This window comes from Coffea arabica, chromosome 5e (genome assembly GCF_036785885.1).
Source record: "Coffea arabica cultivar ET-39 chromosome 5e, Coffea Arabica ET-39 HiFi, whole genome shotgun sequence".
Lineage (NCBI taxonomy): Eukaryota > Viridiplantae > Streptophyta > Magnoliopsida > Gentianales > Rubiaceae > Coffea > Coffea arabica.
In genome coordinates, this window is record NC_092318.1 from 48,530,719 (window position 1) to 48,547,063 (window position 16,345).

The window sequence follows — 16,345 nt, forward strand, 5'->3', positions numbered from 1 at the left end:
CTAACTTTCAAGATCATAATGTCCTACAGCATTTTTATCTTTCTTTTGTTGAAGGAGGCAAATTAATAGTTACCGTGAATTAATGGGATTTTATTGATATTTAAGTTTGCTTCAATTATATTATTTATGAACTATTTTATTTAGTTTTGAACTTGACTTCACCGGAAATCTTCAATGTTATTGTTTATGTTATCGTTTGATGGATATCTACTTCAAACCAACTTTTAATATTCGTAGAATCAAATTCAAGTCCAGCGTTCAGTATTTATAGTCAAATTCAAATCGAATTCAAAAAAACTATATGAATATAAACTTTAAAGGTCAAGACTGAAGTCTATATAATAAAATCATTTGTCTAGTGTGAATATAAATTGTGTTTCCATTAATTATTTTCGGATATGAACCAACGATTTGCCGGGCTATTGCCTATCATAAATGCCTTAAATTCCGTTCAAAAATTCGAGTCTTATCTTCCATTACTTATTACTTAATATATAACTTCTTCTAAATTTAGTGGTTCCATCTATCCTTGTTGGTTCCATGATCGTCTTGGACCTATTCTCCTTTCCCGTACATGTAATGTCAATTAAAAAAAAAAAAGTTACTTTCGTAATTTAGCCAGCTTTTGGGCCATGATCCCCTGACCAGATGTTTTGTTTAATAGGCCTCAGGCCCTTTCATTGGACCCAAGTTTGGAGGCTGTATAATGGTTGGAGCATATTATCTTGGTTCTTGGCTACTTACTATTTTCCTTTATTATTTATGGTGCTGTTGAAGTTCTAATCCCAGAAGATTATAATGGCTAAATTTCTTACTTCACTAGGGTAATTCAATTATTTCATGTTAACTAATATCTCTCCCTCCTTCTGTTTTCTCCCCCCTTTCACATAAGATCCGAATTTAATTATTATTATGGAACTACAAGAGAAGAGAGAGTGAATAATAGGGAAATAAAAAAGGAACCCCATAAAGAGAATTGCAGGTAGCTGATTTATTATCTTGAGCTGAACCAGCATGAAGAGCAAAAATGTTGTTCCATTTTAGCCAGTCTACATGATGGCAACTTAGTAACAGTAATGGATGACTCATTTATTCTTTGTCTCAGTGCTGTCTCCAGCAGCAAATTCTGGAAGGAAACTGTTGCATTTGTCCTGGGAAAATACAGGTAAGTCTAGGGCAGCATCTGCAATAAGCTTGTCCTCATCAGTTATTTCAACATTGTTGGTGTTGCCCTGGATAATATGCAGTACAACTGTTAGAAGATCCTAAACCAGAGAGAGAGATGTAGAATTTAGAAGTGTCTTCTCAGTTACCATGCAACTGGATCCTCTGATGAAGCCGACTATTAATAGCTCCATTTCCTCATCATACACGTTCTCATTGCTTCCATTAATTATGAATGCTTGCTGAAAAGGAACACGAAAAGTTAAACTCAAACTGAAGCTCTGAAAGATCTGTGTAACCCACAGCCAAAAGTTGAATTGGAAAAAGTATCAAATGTTCAACGGATAAACATAGCTGATACATGCACTGTCTTAGTACTGATTGGAAAGGAAAACTATTGCAGTCCTGATAGAGATGGTGACCATATTAACAACTATGAGACTAATATTGAGAAGAAAGAAAGGCTATGAGGCCAGAAACTGATGGCCCCAGGCTGTTCATCGATTTTCAAACAGAACAGAATTTTTGGCTGTACATCCATTGACCATACAAAAGGACAAAAAAGGGTTGAATTCTCACTTGCCGTGAATAGTTCCACCATAGAGCCGACTGTGAAAAGAGTGACCAAAAAGAACTCAAATCCATTTCTAAACCAAGTGCTGTTGCACCTTTGGTCAGGTCAAGTCCACTCTGTGCCATGACTGATCAAAGCAGAGTGCAGAATCTCCCAGTGGTCTTTTGAAAGATAAAAGTAATAAAAGTTCTGACCGAAGAACACACGATCACAATCCTTAAGGGTGATATATATCATAGCATCCTGTTTATTTAGTTAACAGAGTCTTTCCTGTGAATTTACTCACAGGTGTTGAGTAAGAGGCTTACATGACACCCCCTATGAGCATCAGCTCAAAGACTACCTTTTAGACAAATCATGTTCAAAATCGAGATAGTGCCATTGTTTACTCACAATTTTTCTCCCATACGAACAGCATTTACGCTCCCAGGTGATACTGATCACAATCTTGATAATTTTGTCTACATCAAGTCTTGCCCAACCAAAATATACACCTTGAAGTTGATCAGGAAAACATGTTCCATCATCTGAATCCAACAGACTGTTTCAAAGATTTGAGGCAAAATTTTCTAAAATGACAACGCAAAGGAAGAGAAACAATTTCAATGTCTAAACCTCCAGTTGACTGACAAATTATACACCAACAGTACATTCTTTTGTCATGGACATGCTTTAAATCAAAATGTGACATGGATGAAATGGAAAGTAATATGTCTGGGGTGACATGTAGATGAAGGCCACATCTAGAACATGTCTGTAATAGAAGTTAAGCATTCCAGATTGAAGTTTATTGGTGAAACCTGAAAGTTCATGGAGAATCCCACTGCTATAAAGTGCCTTCATCTGAATGGGTTCAATTGGCAAAGCATTGCACACCCCTGCATCATCAAATCTAAGTTTATTTGTACAGTAGAAAAGGGATTACGAGGAAAAATTAGACATATTGGAATTATTTGATAGCATACAATCTCCAAATGGTGGAAGACCCCATAGCTCTGGCTGAAACTCCAATAGTGAGTGAAGAACAGAATCAGCGATAGAAAATTTGTCTGTTTCAGTCTGGAGAGATGGTACAGCAACCACATTCATTCCAGCAGCCTTCCCTGCTTTAACACCAACACTGCCAAAATTTGTGAATAATGACAAATGATGATAGAAGAAATCAAGCAAAGTTCACAAAGCATGTTAAAAAGAAAGATATCCAGTAGTAAAAACAAAAAATTTTGCATGAGAAACTTCTAAAATTACGGTGAAATCAGATACTGTAACAAGAAGATAGAGATTTCATGAAACATGAATTATGTCTAGTTTCCATAAAATGAAAAAGGTGAATGTCACTTACAGGGAATCTTCTATAACAAGACAGTCAAGTGCCTGAACACCCATAATAACTGCAGCTTCAAGAAACCTGATAACATATTAAAGGATTCATAAACCAAGTATAGAAAGCAATCAATTCAACCCATAGATGATACCATTCGTTTATCTCACCATAGATAAACATCAATAAGCTGATCAACAGTGAATCTTTCCAATGATATATCTAAGTACATTAGAGAAATTTATTTGTATTTGGCTGTCAATATAGAGGACTCTCTTAAAAGCCTGAAAACCAAGTAATGCTTGAGACTCTGTATTCTAAACAAAAAAAATACAAAAGGATGACTCTTAGGGAAACTTATGTATGTCTTACATGTCAGGTGCTGGTTTCCCTGATTTGACCTGGTCGCTTCCTAGGATTACAGTAAAGTATTCTTTCCATCCTGCAATAACATGAAACATAGATGCTATGGATCAATGACTAAATAATTTATTCACCTTCAATCAAAGTAGATTTTGTCCAAAAATTTCTGAGAATCACGTGTACAACTAGGACCTAATGTATAATTCCAAAGTTCCACAAGATGCATGGGAAGTGTGTGGAAATAGAAGTGCACCTTGAAAATGGTGAATTTTTTCAGTAGATTCAATATCAATTTATGAATCCCTATTCAACTATTCTTTCATGTTTCAGAGTATAGCATTACATAGATACGACTTGACAGTAGTAAGTTGCAGTTGATGAATAATCAGGATAGTTTCCTAAAAGCACAACAAACCAACAAATAAAAATGCCAGAGACTTTAGCAAAATGCATGCTTGGACAATCTTAGATTTTCCTCCAGAAACTGTCTGAAGTTCTGCTGCCCTTTAGAGGGGAATATGACATAATAAGAACTTGAAAAGTTAAGGAGCTAAGATAAATAAGTTCAAAAAAGTTGTGCCCTCTGAGAGCTAAGGGGTGCCCCCTAATTAGTTCATCGGACAACTATAATTTGAAGCAAACATGGTACATATGTTTTAAGCATCAAGAATATGTAGACATTAATTCCTAAAATAAGAGGGAAGAGAATTGCTGCATGAGTAGGGAATAGTACTTAGACATACACAGATGCATAAATCAATTAAAACTGATAGCATTCAGCAACTATAGTTACTTTGTTGCTAAGATCTTTTAATGCATAAGCCAATTCAAAGAAGACACCAATAAACTTGTATTATTAGAGAATTGTTGTCAATGCAATGATTACTAAAAGCAGCATAATCAGTTGAGAGGTTGATTTCAATCCTGGACCCACATCAAAATATTGAAATCTTCCAATGATTTACTTATTCCTGAACACGACAATGCTAATTGAGAAACTCAGAGTGGAACAAATTCCAAAAGGAGGAAAAAGATGTAAAAACATAAAAGAATCACAAGAATACAGTAAAAAACCATTCACTTAATGCATTATCTGATCAACATCTGGAGAGAATCAAGAAACAAACCTTGTTGGTGTGAAAGTTTCACATCAATGTTTCTCCTTAAAGAGTTTGAAGCAAGTGCAAGGGGCACACCATGTTTATGGAGATGTTGCATAAGGCGATTAGCACCAGGAAGTGGTTTAGCTTTCAGCCACCTAAAACGAAACAATTATCTAAAATCTACACTAAAGCCAAAGAAATCCCATACATGTAGAGGACCAAAGAAAAAGAACTGATTCAAGGTATTTACTATCAAAATTCTGTACATAAGCAATGAAATGATTGAAGAATTATTGAACTGCTACTGTGTGAATAATGTTTGCGATGATTTAGCTTCATGTCAAGCATATGAATCCTTTAAGCATATTTCATTTCATCTTCTTAGCAGCAATAAACCATCACAAATCAATCAGATTGGTTTATCCAAGACTAATAATGTTTGCCTATCCACCTACTCTAGAATTTAAATGTGTTTCTCACACAACAAATCAAATGCTATACTACTCTCTGGTTATCCAGTCCACATGGACTTCATAAAATCTAAGTGAATATGACTTCAAAGCCCCCTTTATTGACATTAATATGTTGGGAAAAAAGGAAAACTTTCCATCTGAAAAGGCATTTCGTTTGGCTAACTAATAAGAAAAGGAAACTTTGCGTTGCAAAGTGGAATTCTTTCTCTATCCACTTGGCCTCATGACAGACTCTCAACAGAGGAGATCAACTACAATCATATTTCTGAATGTGCAATTAAGTACATTGTGTCGTCATTTTTAAAGAGACTTTCCAGGACGTAAGACCATGATCAATAAAGCACATTAAATAAACTAGCAATCACTCTATATATGCTAAAACAGCAATGCAGAGATACATCATTTTAAATTACTCCTACTATACTTCCAAGTCAACCATCAATTACTCTTTTAGCGTGTTGAAACTCAAGCAAATATTTTGACAACTATATAATAAGAAATTGACAGATGAAAGACTCACATTCCCTGATAGAGAGGCATAATTTCTTGGGTGAATTCTTCAGGTGTGAGTGGAAGATCATAGTCTTTGATAATTGCACTCACAGACTCTTTTTGAGTCATCCCCATTCTCCTATTCTCCTTCTCCTTATCTGCCACCTTCCCATACCTTGCCAGAAATTCCTTCATGATCCCCTCAGTAACTTGTTCTATTAAAAAAAAAAAAGCCACAAAAATCAGAACCTCTTCTACCCACTAAATTCGTTTCAAGAAATAGCTCGGGGTAAGACTCGAACTAGTTTTCAGGTCAATGTCCTTGCAAACTCAACCAAAACGGCTAAACAAAAGCTACAAAATTCAACTTTCATAGAAAGAAAACATGAGAATGAAACATGAGGAGGAAGAAATATGACCTGTATTCAAAAGGGTCCCATCTAAATCAAAGATAACAGCCTTAATTTGAGTCTTTGTCGGGCGGAATGAAGAATGAAGATCACCCATAGTTGTATGCAAGAAATTGCAAGAATTTAATGCTTTAGCTAGTGATGACTGATGAGTTCTTATTATTGCGTGTGTGTTAGATGGGATGCTCTGGGATGAAATTGAGCGCTGCGATGTGTGAAAAAGGAGGAGAATTTAAGAAGCAAAAATTGGGAAGAGGGATCAATTCCCATGGGTGCAATTGGGCAAGGTGCCAAATTGTCAATTAGCGTAGAGAACTTGATGGAGTCTACGTTGGAATAAGCCAGTAAGAAAATCGGTTTGGTTCCCGCTTTTTTCTGCTATGAAGACAAACGATGGTGGGAGAAGTTAGTGTTGCTAATAAAATTTGTTTGTGAAGGGCTATAAACCAAAGGTGGGTCAATAATGGCATGCCCAAGAATGGTATTTTAGTGGTATATGCTGATGCGAAAAAAGATATCCAATTTGTTCATTTATTCCATCACCATTTTTTTTTTTTTTTGGGTCTAGGGGATTTAATTGCGACCCCCAACCCAGCATCACCTTTTCTGTCCAATCTACACATCAATTTTTAACGGAACAAGAGAGGACCAATGTATCCGGTTGGATCGGTAGTGATTCAGTCCTTTCCAAGTTGTTCTTAGATCTCTTCAGGCTCCCCCTTAGTATAAAACAGTGTAGGTTTATCGTGTCAGGCAAAAAACAAAAAAAAAAAAGAGAGAGAGAAGACCAATATGATTGGGATGTAGAACGATTTGGTATGATTGCTGTACTTTTTTCATTATTTAATGTATAATTATATTATATTATTATACTAAGAATAAAAGGACTCTACATGAATAAAATATTAAACATACATTCAATACAATACCGTAATATATTTGTACATTAAAATTTTAAACATCTACCACAAAAAACACAAATATACTGAGCCTTTGTTTGAATGGATCAGGGGCTCCTCCTATTGTATTGTCAGTGCAATCGCAAAATACAATTTATGGTCACAAATGAACGAACTGGACCGTCCAATACGAAAATTAATCAATAGCAGAAATGACGCTGAAACAGAACTTGTCAAATTGTACGTATCAAGTATCACATGCTGCATTTGATTATCCATTTCCTATCTTTTGTGGGGATATAGGAATTTTTATAAAAAAAGATGCTCAACCAACCAGGAAATCTGCATGAAGTTTAAAAATTTAATAGTAGTGCTCCTATTAGGTTAGTGGAACATGGCAGCTCTTTTGTACTCGGCCATTCTCTCTTAAATGTGAAATGGGGAGAAATGATCACTATTCCTAGATGCAGTACTCTATACAGAAAACTGACCAAAAGCAGCATGCCTTGAATGTATTTTGTTGCAGATAAAAAAACTTGAGAACTGATGGACTTGCATGTCCATATTAATGGATTCAAAGAGTAACTTCATGTTGTATTTTGTAACAATTTGAAAGGCAAATATGCAAGTTTTACTAGAGCATCCTTGATACAAAGTATATAATTTCTTGGAAGAAACAAGAAGAATTTTCAACACCTTGGGGTGCCTATCCAAATCCAACTTCGCCCATGCATCTGCCGCTCTGGCATCCAATGTCCAGCTTTAGAGAGGTCAGCGCATACATACATCATACTTAGTGAAGTTGGTGGAAGCGTAGAAATTATCACATTCAAATTGTTGTTCTTACAGAGTCTTTCATCTCAATTTTCAAGGCTTGCATTTCTTCCCAAAGCAGTTATTTTGCCATTGAATTCCACACATAGTAACTAAAAGAAAGTCCCAAAATTTAGGTGGCAATGAATTCATGATCTGACATGGCCCAATCCCATTAATTAATTAAGGAATGGACTAACTCCACTCTGACATGGCCCAATCCCATTATCGCTTTCTCACCTTACATCTTAAACTTTAATTTTGAACGCTTTGCACCCTAGGATCTCGATTTAGGACACTTTGCACCTAAAACTTTCAAATTTATCCTATTTAAATCTAATCAATGACAATTTTAACAAAATTAACGGCATAGAGGATTCAACAAATCAATGACAATGTGCCGAAAGTGGTTAAAAGGTGCGCAGATATCGTAACAAAAATAAAACAATACATTTTCATCAATTTGCTCCATCTTTTATCTCGTTAATTTTGCTAACAATATTTAGAAATTGTGATCATATAAATCAATAACAATGTACTGAAAGTGGTCAAAAAAGCTAAGGAATTGTAGTTAGAACAAAACTATACATTGTCATTAATTTTTACTATTCTATATCTCATTAATTATGCTAATATAATTATTGCTTAGACTTAAATGAGACAAATTTGAGGGTCGATGGTGCAAAAGTGCAAAATGTTCAAAATTAAAGTTTAAAATACAAAGTGAAAAGGTGATACAAGTTGAAGGGTACAAAGTGGAGTTAGTCCTTGAGGAATTTATGGTACTTGTAGTAAGGTGTACGTCAATCGAAGATTTGAAAAGAAGAAAAATGAAAAAGTCTTCTGGAAAACATTGAAGGGCCATCGGAACAATCTTATGGGACTATTGTGATATCCTCGAAAATCATTTGGCACTAGACTTATAGTTTCTGATGCAAAGAAATACTACAATTTAACAACGCAACACCCAAGAGACGCCACAGAACTGATTTGGTGCCGTCAGGTAAATTACAGATTCTTCTGAATGCCAGCATTCCACTTGAGGACGCATTTACTCCACCGTTGATATGAAAAGACGAATAACTATTCTGGGTTCATTTCTTGAGGGCCCAGGTGTCTGGACAGCATATTGTGAAACAGAAGATTTGCCAATGTTAATGGTCTCTGATGCAGAGCAGGAGACATTAAACTGCAACCGTTGATCACTGACTGTCTTGTCTCGCTCGTTTAATGTTGGACAACGCAATTAACTGCAGAAAATCTAGAAGTTCAACGGTTCTGATTTACAGTCGTGCATTCGGGGCACCGACCGCTTCCAGCATCTTTGTTTTGGGTAATGTATTACCTTTTTCAGTGACTACCTACATTTTCAGGTATGGAACATGGAGCGAAGCCACCTTTATACCTCAGTTCCTATTACCATCAAAACCCTTGCAAGTCTTCTCGTCATGTCTACTGGATCTTTTTCGCATTTACCTTCAATCCAAAAGCAGCTGCTTTACCCAATTGAAGAACATTTCCAGATCAAAGTTCCAGCTCCAGTTGTTCAGACCAACTCCATTAACATCAGGAATTTATTGCCTCCATCAAAACACATGCTTCTGCATCTCAGCAAAGAGGATGCAGGTCTCTTATTTAACTAAAACGTAAAAAAACCGAACCATACATAAGCTGTCCATGCATATGCAGAACTTGTCAATTGTAATGACATCAGATAAATGAAGTTTGAAAGGACGGCCAGAGCAGACATCATCACTCTTGCGGTTGAGGCAGTTGACTGAAACCACACTACCTACAGGCCAAACAATGCTCTAAAAATTGGTACACAATTTAGGGAGGAACCCTCCTGGGGATTCAAATCAAACCACATACAGACAATAAATTCCATGAACAAGCTATAACAAGACAACACAACACACATTTCTAGCGCATCCAATGACAACCAACAGTCCCTGTGCGTCTATGCCTCCGTCCCTTCTAATATTGTAGACTCGAGCATTCTGCTGCTTCACTGTAATGGACAGATGAAAATTTTATGAAAACATTTTGTCATTAACTCAACTGCACATGCTTTCAAAAGTAAACATTGTCATTGGGTATTCTCTAAACAATACATAAACTACCCACCTCAGCATCCTCGCCACCTTTGTTGGCACCATCGATCTTCTGTGCATCTTCTGTAGGAGTAACAAAGTAAAAAAATTGACGATCAGCATGTTATTAGGTGTATCAACAACCTTTTGACCATTAATGGAGTCAAGTTTAAACAACAGGTAATGTCAATCAGTCAAGACTTGCAAAAACCAAATAAGTATATATAACATGTAAAAAGAGACCCTTACAAGTCTGAGGTTAGTAGGGACTAGGGAAACAACCTCAAATTGAAAGGGCTGCTACCTCAGTGACAAAAATTCAAAGGCAACTACAAGGGGTTTCAAGAGAAATAATGTCTCTGGGCTTGAAAAGAAGATGGCAACTTGGACCAACCATGACTTAGTATATTAAACGTGAGAAACTTCTAATGCAAAACTTGCAGAATTTAGGAATCTCACACCATCAGAGGATTCCCAAGCACTGGTGCTCACCACATTAAGACCATCATCAATCAGGATGTGGCAGAAAATTCTCATGGCAAATGTTAGTTTGCTTTTACCAGTCACTGTGATTGTTAAGAGCTGTTGCCTGTTGATGGGTTTATTGAAGAGTTACTAGAAAAAAATTACTGTAGCACCTCTTTGGAGAAATATGTACCTAAAATAAAAAGGTGGTTCGAGAATGTATTTGAAGTTTTGCAAACAACCAAGTTATAGTCAAAGCAATCAAGAAAGTCTATTCAGGAATGGTTGCAAATGCTACAAACCATATTAAACAATGCATTCTCAGTTAACACAATCAGCCTAGTCTTACTTGCATGTTAAGTAAATGAATTTACCGTAGAACACATCATGATTCATTCTACATATGTATTCCCTCAATTAGAGACATACTTTCTTCATTAAGTGTCACTCTTAAGTACATAAGATTGACTCAATAAAGGGAATCAAAGAGCAAAAAATTTTAAATGGCTGGTAACGTAAAAAGAAGTATGACCATTTCAATTACAGCTTTAATTTATTCAAAAATCAATGCACTTTTGGGGGTTAAAATAAGTGCAATCAATGGACTTCATAGCAATGCTGTCGTATCATATAAATAACATTCAGATGCATCCTCCCTCCAACCAGTATATCAAAATTTAACGAAGAGAACAAAGTATGCAGCTAAGCCCTGACTTAATTACAAAAACTGCCCAGTATTCCCCCGACATTTTCTATGGTAAGAAACCTACATCCATATAGCACTGAAAAGTAAACCAAAACCTGTCTCCCAAATGGGATTTATGAAAACAAATGAGAATTCCGGATGTCAAGACAAACAAAAGGAAGGACAAGCAATAAAAGATATCCAACTGCAAAACCACGTAGCACTCAATAAGAGTCATGCACATATCACAGATTCATAACAGCTTTTATGCTTACCTGCATCCTCGGGGATATCAGAGGTCCACAGGGTAAGGTTGTCCCTAAGAAGTTGCATGATCAACGTACTATCTTTGTAAGACTCTTCATTAAGGCTATCCAGCTCCGAAATTGCTTCATCAAATGCTTGCTTGGCAAGGTGACAAGCCCTGGCATGAAAAATTATAGTCATAATCTGAAAAATCAACATGTGGACAGAGTAAATTAAATCAAATGTGATCGCAAACAACAAACCTCTCAGGAGAATTCATGATCTCATAATAGAAGACAGAAAAATTCAAAGCCAAACCCAATCTAATGGGATGAGTAGGAGGTAAACCAGATTCTGCAGCACTGGTAGCAGCCTGAAAGCATGTTTGAAAAAAAAATAAGGAGAGAGACCATTGTTCAACCTTATCAAAAAGATTGGAAAGCAAAGAAAAACAGAATAAATACATCATTCAGGTAGACTACCAAAAGGGACAGGAAAAGGAAGTTACTGTTAAAAGTAATGACAAATAAACAGTCTCTCAAGTATCAGACATCACAACTTAAGCTTGCAAATCAGAAGATTTCAGAAAGCATTGGACATTATTTGTCAAACTGACAACCAATCAAGCAGTAAACGCACCACTTACTTTGAATGCAACATATCCATCCTCATTTAACTGACATGTAACGCACAAAATGAATACAAGATTGCAAGTGAATAATTCACCTCATATGCTTTAAGCGAAAGATCAGCAACCTCTTTTCTGTCATTACCACTCTTGAACTCTGCAAGATACCTGTAATAATCCCCTTTCCTGCAAGAAATAGCTACTCTTTAGATACATTCAAACAGCAAAAGTACACAAGGATGGAAAAACTTTGATTAAAACACCAGAAAAAAGTTATCAAACAGCTAAAAAAACAATGTTCAGCCCCTCACATCTTATAGTAAAACACTGATGATTCCCCGGCTGTGCATGAGGGAATGAGATGCTCATCGATCACTGCCATGATATCGCTACAAATATCCGTCAGCTCATTCTCGACCTTTTGCCTATATTCCTTTATCCGCTTCACATTCTGCTCGTTTCCTCTTGACTCCTCTTTCTGCTCAATGGAAGATAAAATCCTCCAGGAAGCCCTCCGTGCTCCAATGACATTTTTGTACCCCACAGACAGCAAATTTCTCTCCTCCACTGTCAACTCCACATCCATCTTTGCCACCTTTTTCATTGCATCCACCATCTCTGTCATCAATTCACCCCAACTTTTAACTCAAAAAACCTGACAAACAGCTAAACTGAAATAGAGAAACAGGGCCTAAAAGTTTTGCATTTTACTTAAATTTTTATCGACTCACTTACACTTGGAAAACAGAAAATGCGGAAAAAATAAACAAAAGAAAAAACGTTAAGATCTTTTTCTCTTCTTTTTAGTTTTTCAATTCGTTTCAATTTCTCATAAAGACTTAATCTTTATGGTGACCTGAACGGACAGATAAAAGAGGTAGTTGATCCAATAAAAAAAATGAAAAAAATCAAACACAAACATAAACAAAGCATTAAAAATAAATAGTTCAGTATCAGCAAAAAATAAGAAACTAAACAAAACCCACAAGTTATTTCCCGCGAAAAATCCGAAAGACAAAAAGAATAAATAAAAATCAACATCACTTCAACACTGAGCCCACCATTTCCTACCAGAAACAACAGTAAATAAAAAATTAAAAATTTGACAAACTTCACATAAAAATTGAGAAACTCAAATTCTGAATAAGATCTAAAGATAGTCAAGTTAGTGAGTGAAATTTTTACCATCGTAGCGCTCAGCTTGCTCGGCGAGTTTGGCAACGTAGACGAAGTTTTCACGTTCTTTAGCAGCTGCCATGGCCGATCTATAAGAAAATCAAAGGTTTTTTCACCTTTAATTTTTTAATTTTTTATTTTTTGGGGGGTGGCAAGCTTGACTGGGGTTCAGGTGATGAAGTGAGAGAAAAGGCAAATTTTCTCTCTCTTGAGAAGTTCTTACTCCGCTTCTATTTTTCGGCAGACGGAAATAGAGTGAGAAAAGAGAGAAAACGAAGAGAAAATGGAAATACCTGATAAGGGCTCGTCAAAAGTTTTTGCTAATTGCTATTATCCCCTCCTACTATTTCAACGTCTTATTTTATGACCATCTCAATTGGCAGTCAAAATTATATAGGAGTAATATTTTATTCAATTATGGTAAACTTTTAGAAAATTGCAAGAGAATTTTCCCTCCGAGAATGTGTCAATTTGGAGTGATAAAAAAGGTATCCTGTATATTTATTTTATGTTTATTAATAAAAGGCATTTTTTTGAGTCCTTTCTCTCGATTAATTCTTGGTTGAAGGTAGAAATTTCTAGTTACAAGAGATTAATTTTAGGAGAACATAAAATCTATGAAAGTCATTAGAAAAACCTCTAAACTAAAACAATGAACCGTCAAATCTCCATTTGAACGAGTTTTTTTTCAGTAATTTAAAACTTTTTGAAAAAAATATTACACTAAATATAGTTCTTCAATTTTAGCTCGGACGGTCTTTACTTATAGACTATTAAAAGTTCAAGACAAGTCACTATGATAAGTTGGTTAGTATGTACAAGTATTTAATACAGTACATATGAAACTACATGAGCCGTACAAAATTCAAATTTCTTTATTTACGTCCTTAATTATGTTTTACAATCACTTCTAACCCTACTCAAACATAACCCATTCCAACTTTAACCAACTTGTCTATCTTTTTGATTAATTCCCTTGCTTTGCCAAATGCCACTACACAGAAGTCAAAAATTATTTGTTGGAATTATCATGAGCAATGTGTTGATAATTTGTTGACCCCTTTTTTCATTTCAGCAAAACAATAATCATACTTAATTTAGAGGGTTTTATGATTAATAATATGGGAATTTATGACGCCAGAAATGCTCCATGAATGCATCAACTTTGCTCGACTAGTTACTTGACAATTGTATCTTGTGTAAAGTGCATTTTTTTCAACAGAAACTTTTACCAAATAAAGCAAAGACAATTGGATAAATTCTTTCACAAACAATTCAATTCATTACAATGCTAGTGATGTCTTTAAATTCTGAATGGTACATTCAATCACTGGAATTGGTAAGTGATCAGAGAACGGCTCTACAGTTGAGGGTTTAAAGGGTGTTGGGAGGAGAAAAAACATTCATTAGTGATATGAGTTTCTCAACCGAAATTTGTAATTTCAATTTTCAAATACGAAGATAATCCAATATGGGTCAATTGTCTTCCATCTTTAGTACATTTTTGGCAATGCTGAGTCTTGCCTACTCTCTACTCTTTACTCCCCACAATCCTCTGATTTAGACACTACAAGTTTAGCTCCGAAAGCTTTTAAGCGGAATGTCTGACCAATAATATGCCATATATGAATGTCTTTTTCTTCAAATTGTAACACTAAGGTGTTGAGAAAATGCCAGCTCTCTTGTTCTTTAATTTAGCAAGTGAAGACTCCAAATGGTAATAAATTGACTTCCCTGTTTGCGCTTTGAAGATCAACGTTTGCTTTCCTTCAGTTGAGCCATGAATGTTTCAATGACTCGGAAAAGGAATTTTTGGGCTTTCAAATGGTCTTTTGATACATATATAGAAGTTGACCTTTGAAAAAAAAAATGGTCTTTTGACCTTTTTTTTAACACCCCCCCCCCCCCCTGCAAAAAACAAAACAAAACGAAAAACCCAAAAAAAGGGGTTGTTATTAATGACCTTCGAAGATTAGTGCTTTTAATTTTCAAGCATAATGCTTAGAAGTACCAATGGTGTCAATGTTTTCAAGAACATAATACTAAGAAGTACCGATATTATGAATGAACTCATCTATAAAGGTTAGCATCAGGATAAATTCACTGTCTAAACACCAAGAAATTCCAAATAATGAAACTTGTATGGCTGCAAACGTCCTCAACAAACCATTTTAGCAATTAATCAACTACAATTGTCCACAAATATTACTCCAAAGAAACTGAAATTTAATTAATTACATGCAAAATAGATAGTAGAATAGATAAGATCTAACTAAACTTATTTCATCAGTGCTTTGGCCTTTCTGTATATCATCTTGAAGATAACCAGTTACATAATGGAACAACCATGAACAGATTCTTCACTAAATACCTCACCAACCCGGCTACCGAAAATGGTCGAATGTCCAAATTGATGACTGCTGTAACTACTAAAATAACCATAATCTTGGCTGCTATGATCATAGCCATGCTTGTAGTAGTTGTAGGAGGAGGCTGCAGGCGGCTGAGAGGTGGCGTAATAGGTGGCTGGACCACCACAACCGCCATAGCTGTGTGGATTGTAGACGGTGTAGTTGTGATTTCTGAGCACAGGATTATAAGGTAATTGCCAAAGTTCAGCTCTTCTTCCAGTTTTTCTCACTGTCTTGAGCACTTTCTTCTGCTCAACCGATCCTGTGACTGTTACCTTTTGCATTGACATGTCTATTTCCACGTTATCTACTCCTGTTTCATCCGTTGACGTTCAAATGTCAACTATAGTAGCTTGAATGATGGGAAAGAAGAGCTGATCAAAGGGTCTTTTTTTTTTCCTCATTAATTTGTATGTGAAAAGATAAATAAAGAGCTTTATAATTATGTGTGTTGAAATAAAGAGATATACCTTTGAGATTTTGGAGAGCTTTCCTGATCTTGCTGACACATCCAGCACAGTCCATATGAACTAGCATCTCTACGGTCTAAGGCATTAGGCACATGTTAAGCAAGGAATCAACAATAAACTCATGATTAAGCTCTGGACATCAAAGAGATCTACATTAATTATAGGTTATTCATGATTTACATGGTAGATCATCATTCTTTTTTTCACTTGTTTTCCGTAATCACATTTTTGTCTTACATATATTATATTATTATAGTATATTTTTCTATAGAAATTCCAAAAGATAATAATTCAAGCGACACCCTAATCCGCGCTTAGCAGCTGCGTTCACTTTTTCTTTCCCATGATAACGTTTTTCAAATTTTGTAACAAATGGTCTTTATAAATGTTAGATGTACATGAACATTGTCATCAAACATATAAAGAAAGTTTGTATCTTTTTCAATCAAACAATGAAAAGTGCATTTATGCAAAGGCAAGAGGGAGAGAAAGTAAATTACCGTCATTTTCCTTCAAATAATTGAACCTTCCAAATGCCACTCCCGATCGCTATATATGT

General features: G+C 35.5%; 2 protein-coding genes and 1 pseudogene across 4 annotated transcripts; all 3 read right to left on the reverse strand.

Annotated features, from left to right (window-relative positions):
* Positions 1–967: 967 nt before the first annotated feature.
* LOC113687952 (bifunctional riboflavin kinase/FMN phosphatase) lies at positions 968–6,330 on the reverse strand. The gene is made up of 10 exons (XM_027205503.2): positions 5,910–6,330; positions 5,519–5,705; positions 4,550–4,680; positions 3,432–3,501; positions 3,081–3,146; positions 2,704–2,858; positions 2,539–2,616; positions 2,132–2,265; positions 1,314–1,406; positions 968–1,232 (listed from the first exon to the last, which is right to left on the reverse strand). Exons 1-10 carry the CDS (start codon positions 5,995–5,997, stop codon positions 1,086–1,088), a joined length of 1,149 nt encoding a protein of 382 aa, XP_027061304.1. The 5' UTR covers positions 5,998–6,330; the 3' UTR covers positions 968–1,085.
* Positions 6,331–9,296: 2,966 nt separating this feature from the next.
* Positions 9,297–13,166, reverse strand: LOC113687953 (14-3-3 protein 9). 3 transcript variants are annotated; one of them, XM_072048893.1, is made up of 7 exons: positions 12,915–13,166; positions 12,041–12,384; positions 11,828–11,915; positions 11,365–11,474; positions 11,131–11,279; positions 9,740–9,789; positions 9,297–9,623 (listed from the first exon to the last, which is right to left on the reverse strand). In XM_072048893.1, the coding sequence occupies exons 2-7, from the start codon at positions 12,352–12,354 to the stop codon at positions 9,621–9,623; spliced, it is 714 nt and encodes a 237-aa protein (XP_071904994.1). In that variant the 5' UTR covers positions 12,355–12,384; positions 12,915–13,166; the 3' UTR covers positions 9,297–9,620. The 3 variants fall into 3 exon arrangements, with proteins under 3 accessions (XP_071904994.1, XP_027061306.1, XP_027061305.1); XM_027205505.2 differs by having other exon boundaries at positions 12,041–12,400; XM_027205504.2 differs by having other exon boundaries at positions 12,041–12,347; positions 12,915–13,164.
* Positions 13,167–15,214: 2,048 nt separating this feature from the next.
* On the reverse strand, positions 15,215–15,871 carry LOC113687954 (heavy metal-associated isoprenylated plant protein 28-like; annotated as a pseudogene).
* Between the last annotated feature and the right edge of the window lie 474 nt (positions 15,872–16,345).

Excerpts from the sequence above, each read along its gene's own strand:
- LOC113687952 (XM_027205503.2), bottom strand. The coding sequence starts at position 5,997 with ATGGGTGATCTTCATTCTTCATTCCGCCCGACAAAGACTCAAATTAAG. Across the intron at positions 3,502-4,549 it reads GAAACTTTCACACCAACAAG|GATGGAAAGAATACTTTACT; the intron begins GTTTGTTTCTTG and ends ATGTTATTGCAG. Across the intron at positions 1,407-2,131 it reads GTTCGTATGGGAGAAAAATT|CAAGCATTCATAATTAATGG; the intron begins GTGAGTAAACAA and ends GTTCCTTTTCAG.
- LOC113687953 (XM_027205504.2), bottom strand. The coding sequence starts at position 12,987 with ATGGCAGCTGCTAAAGAACGTGAAAACTTCGTCTACGTTGCCAAACTC. Across the intron at positions 11,916-12,040 it reads TCAGTGTTTTACTATAAGAT|GAAAGGGGATTATTACAGGT; the intron begins GTGAGGGGCTGA and ends TATTTCTTGCAG. Across the intron at positions 11,280-11,364 it reads ATCATGAATTCTCCTGAGAG|GGCTTGTCACCTTGCCAAGC; the intron begins GTTTGTTGTTTG and ends TTTTCATGCCAG.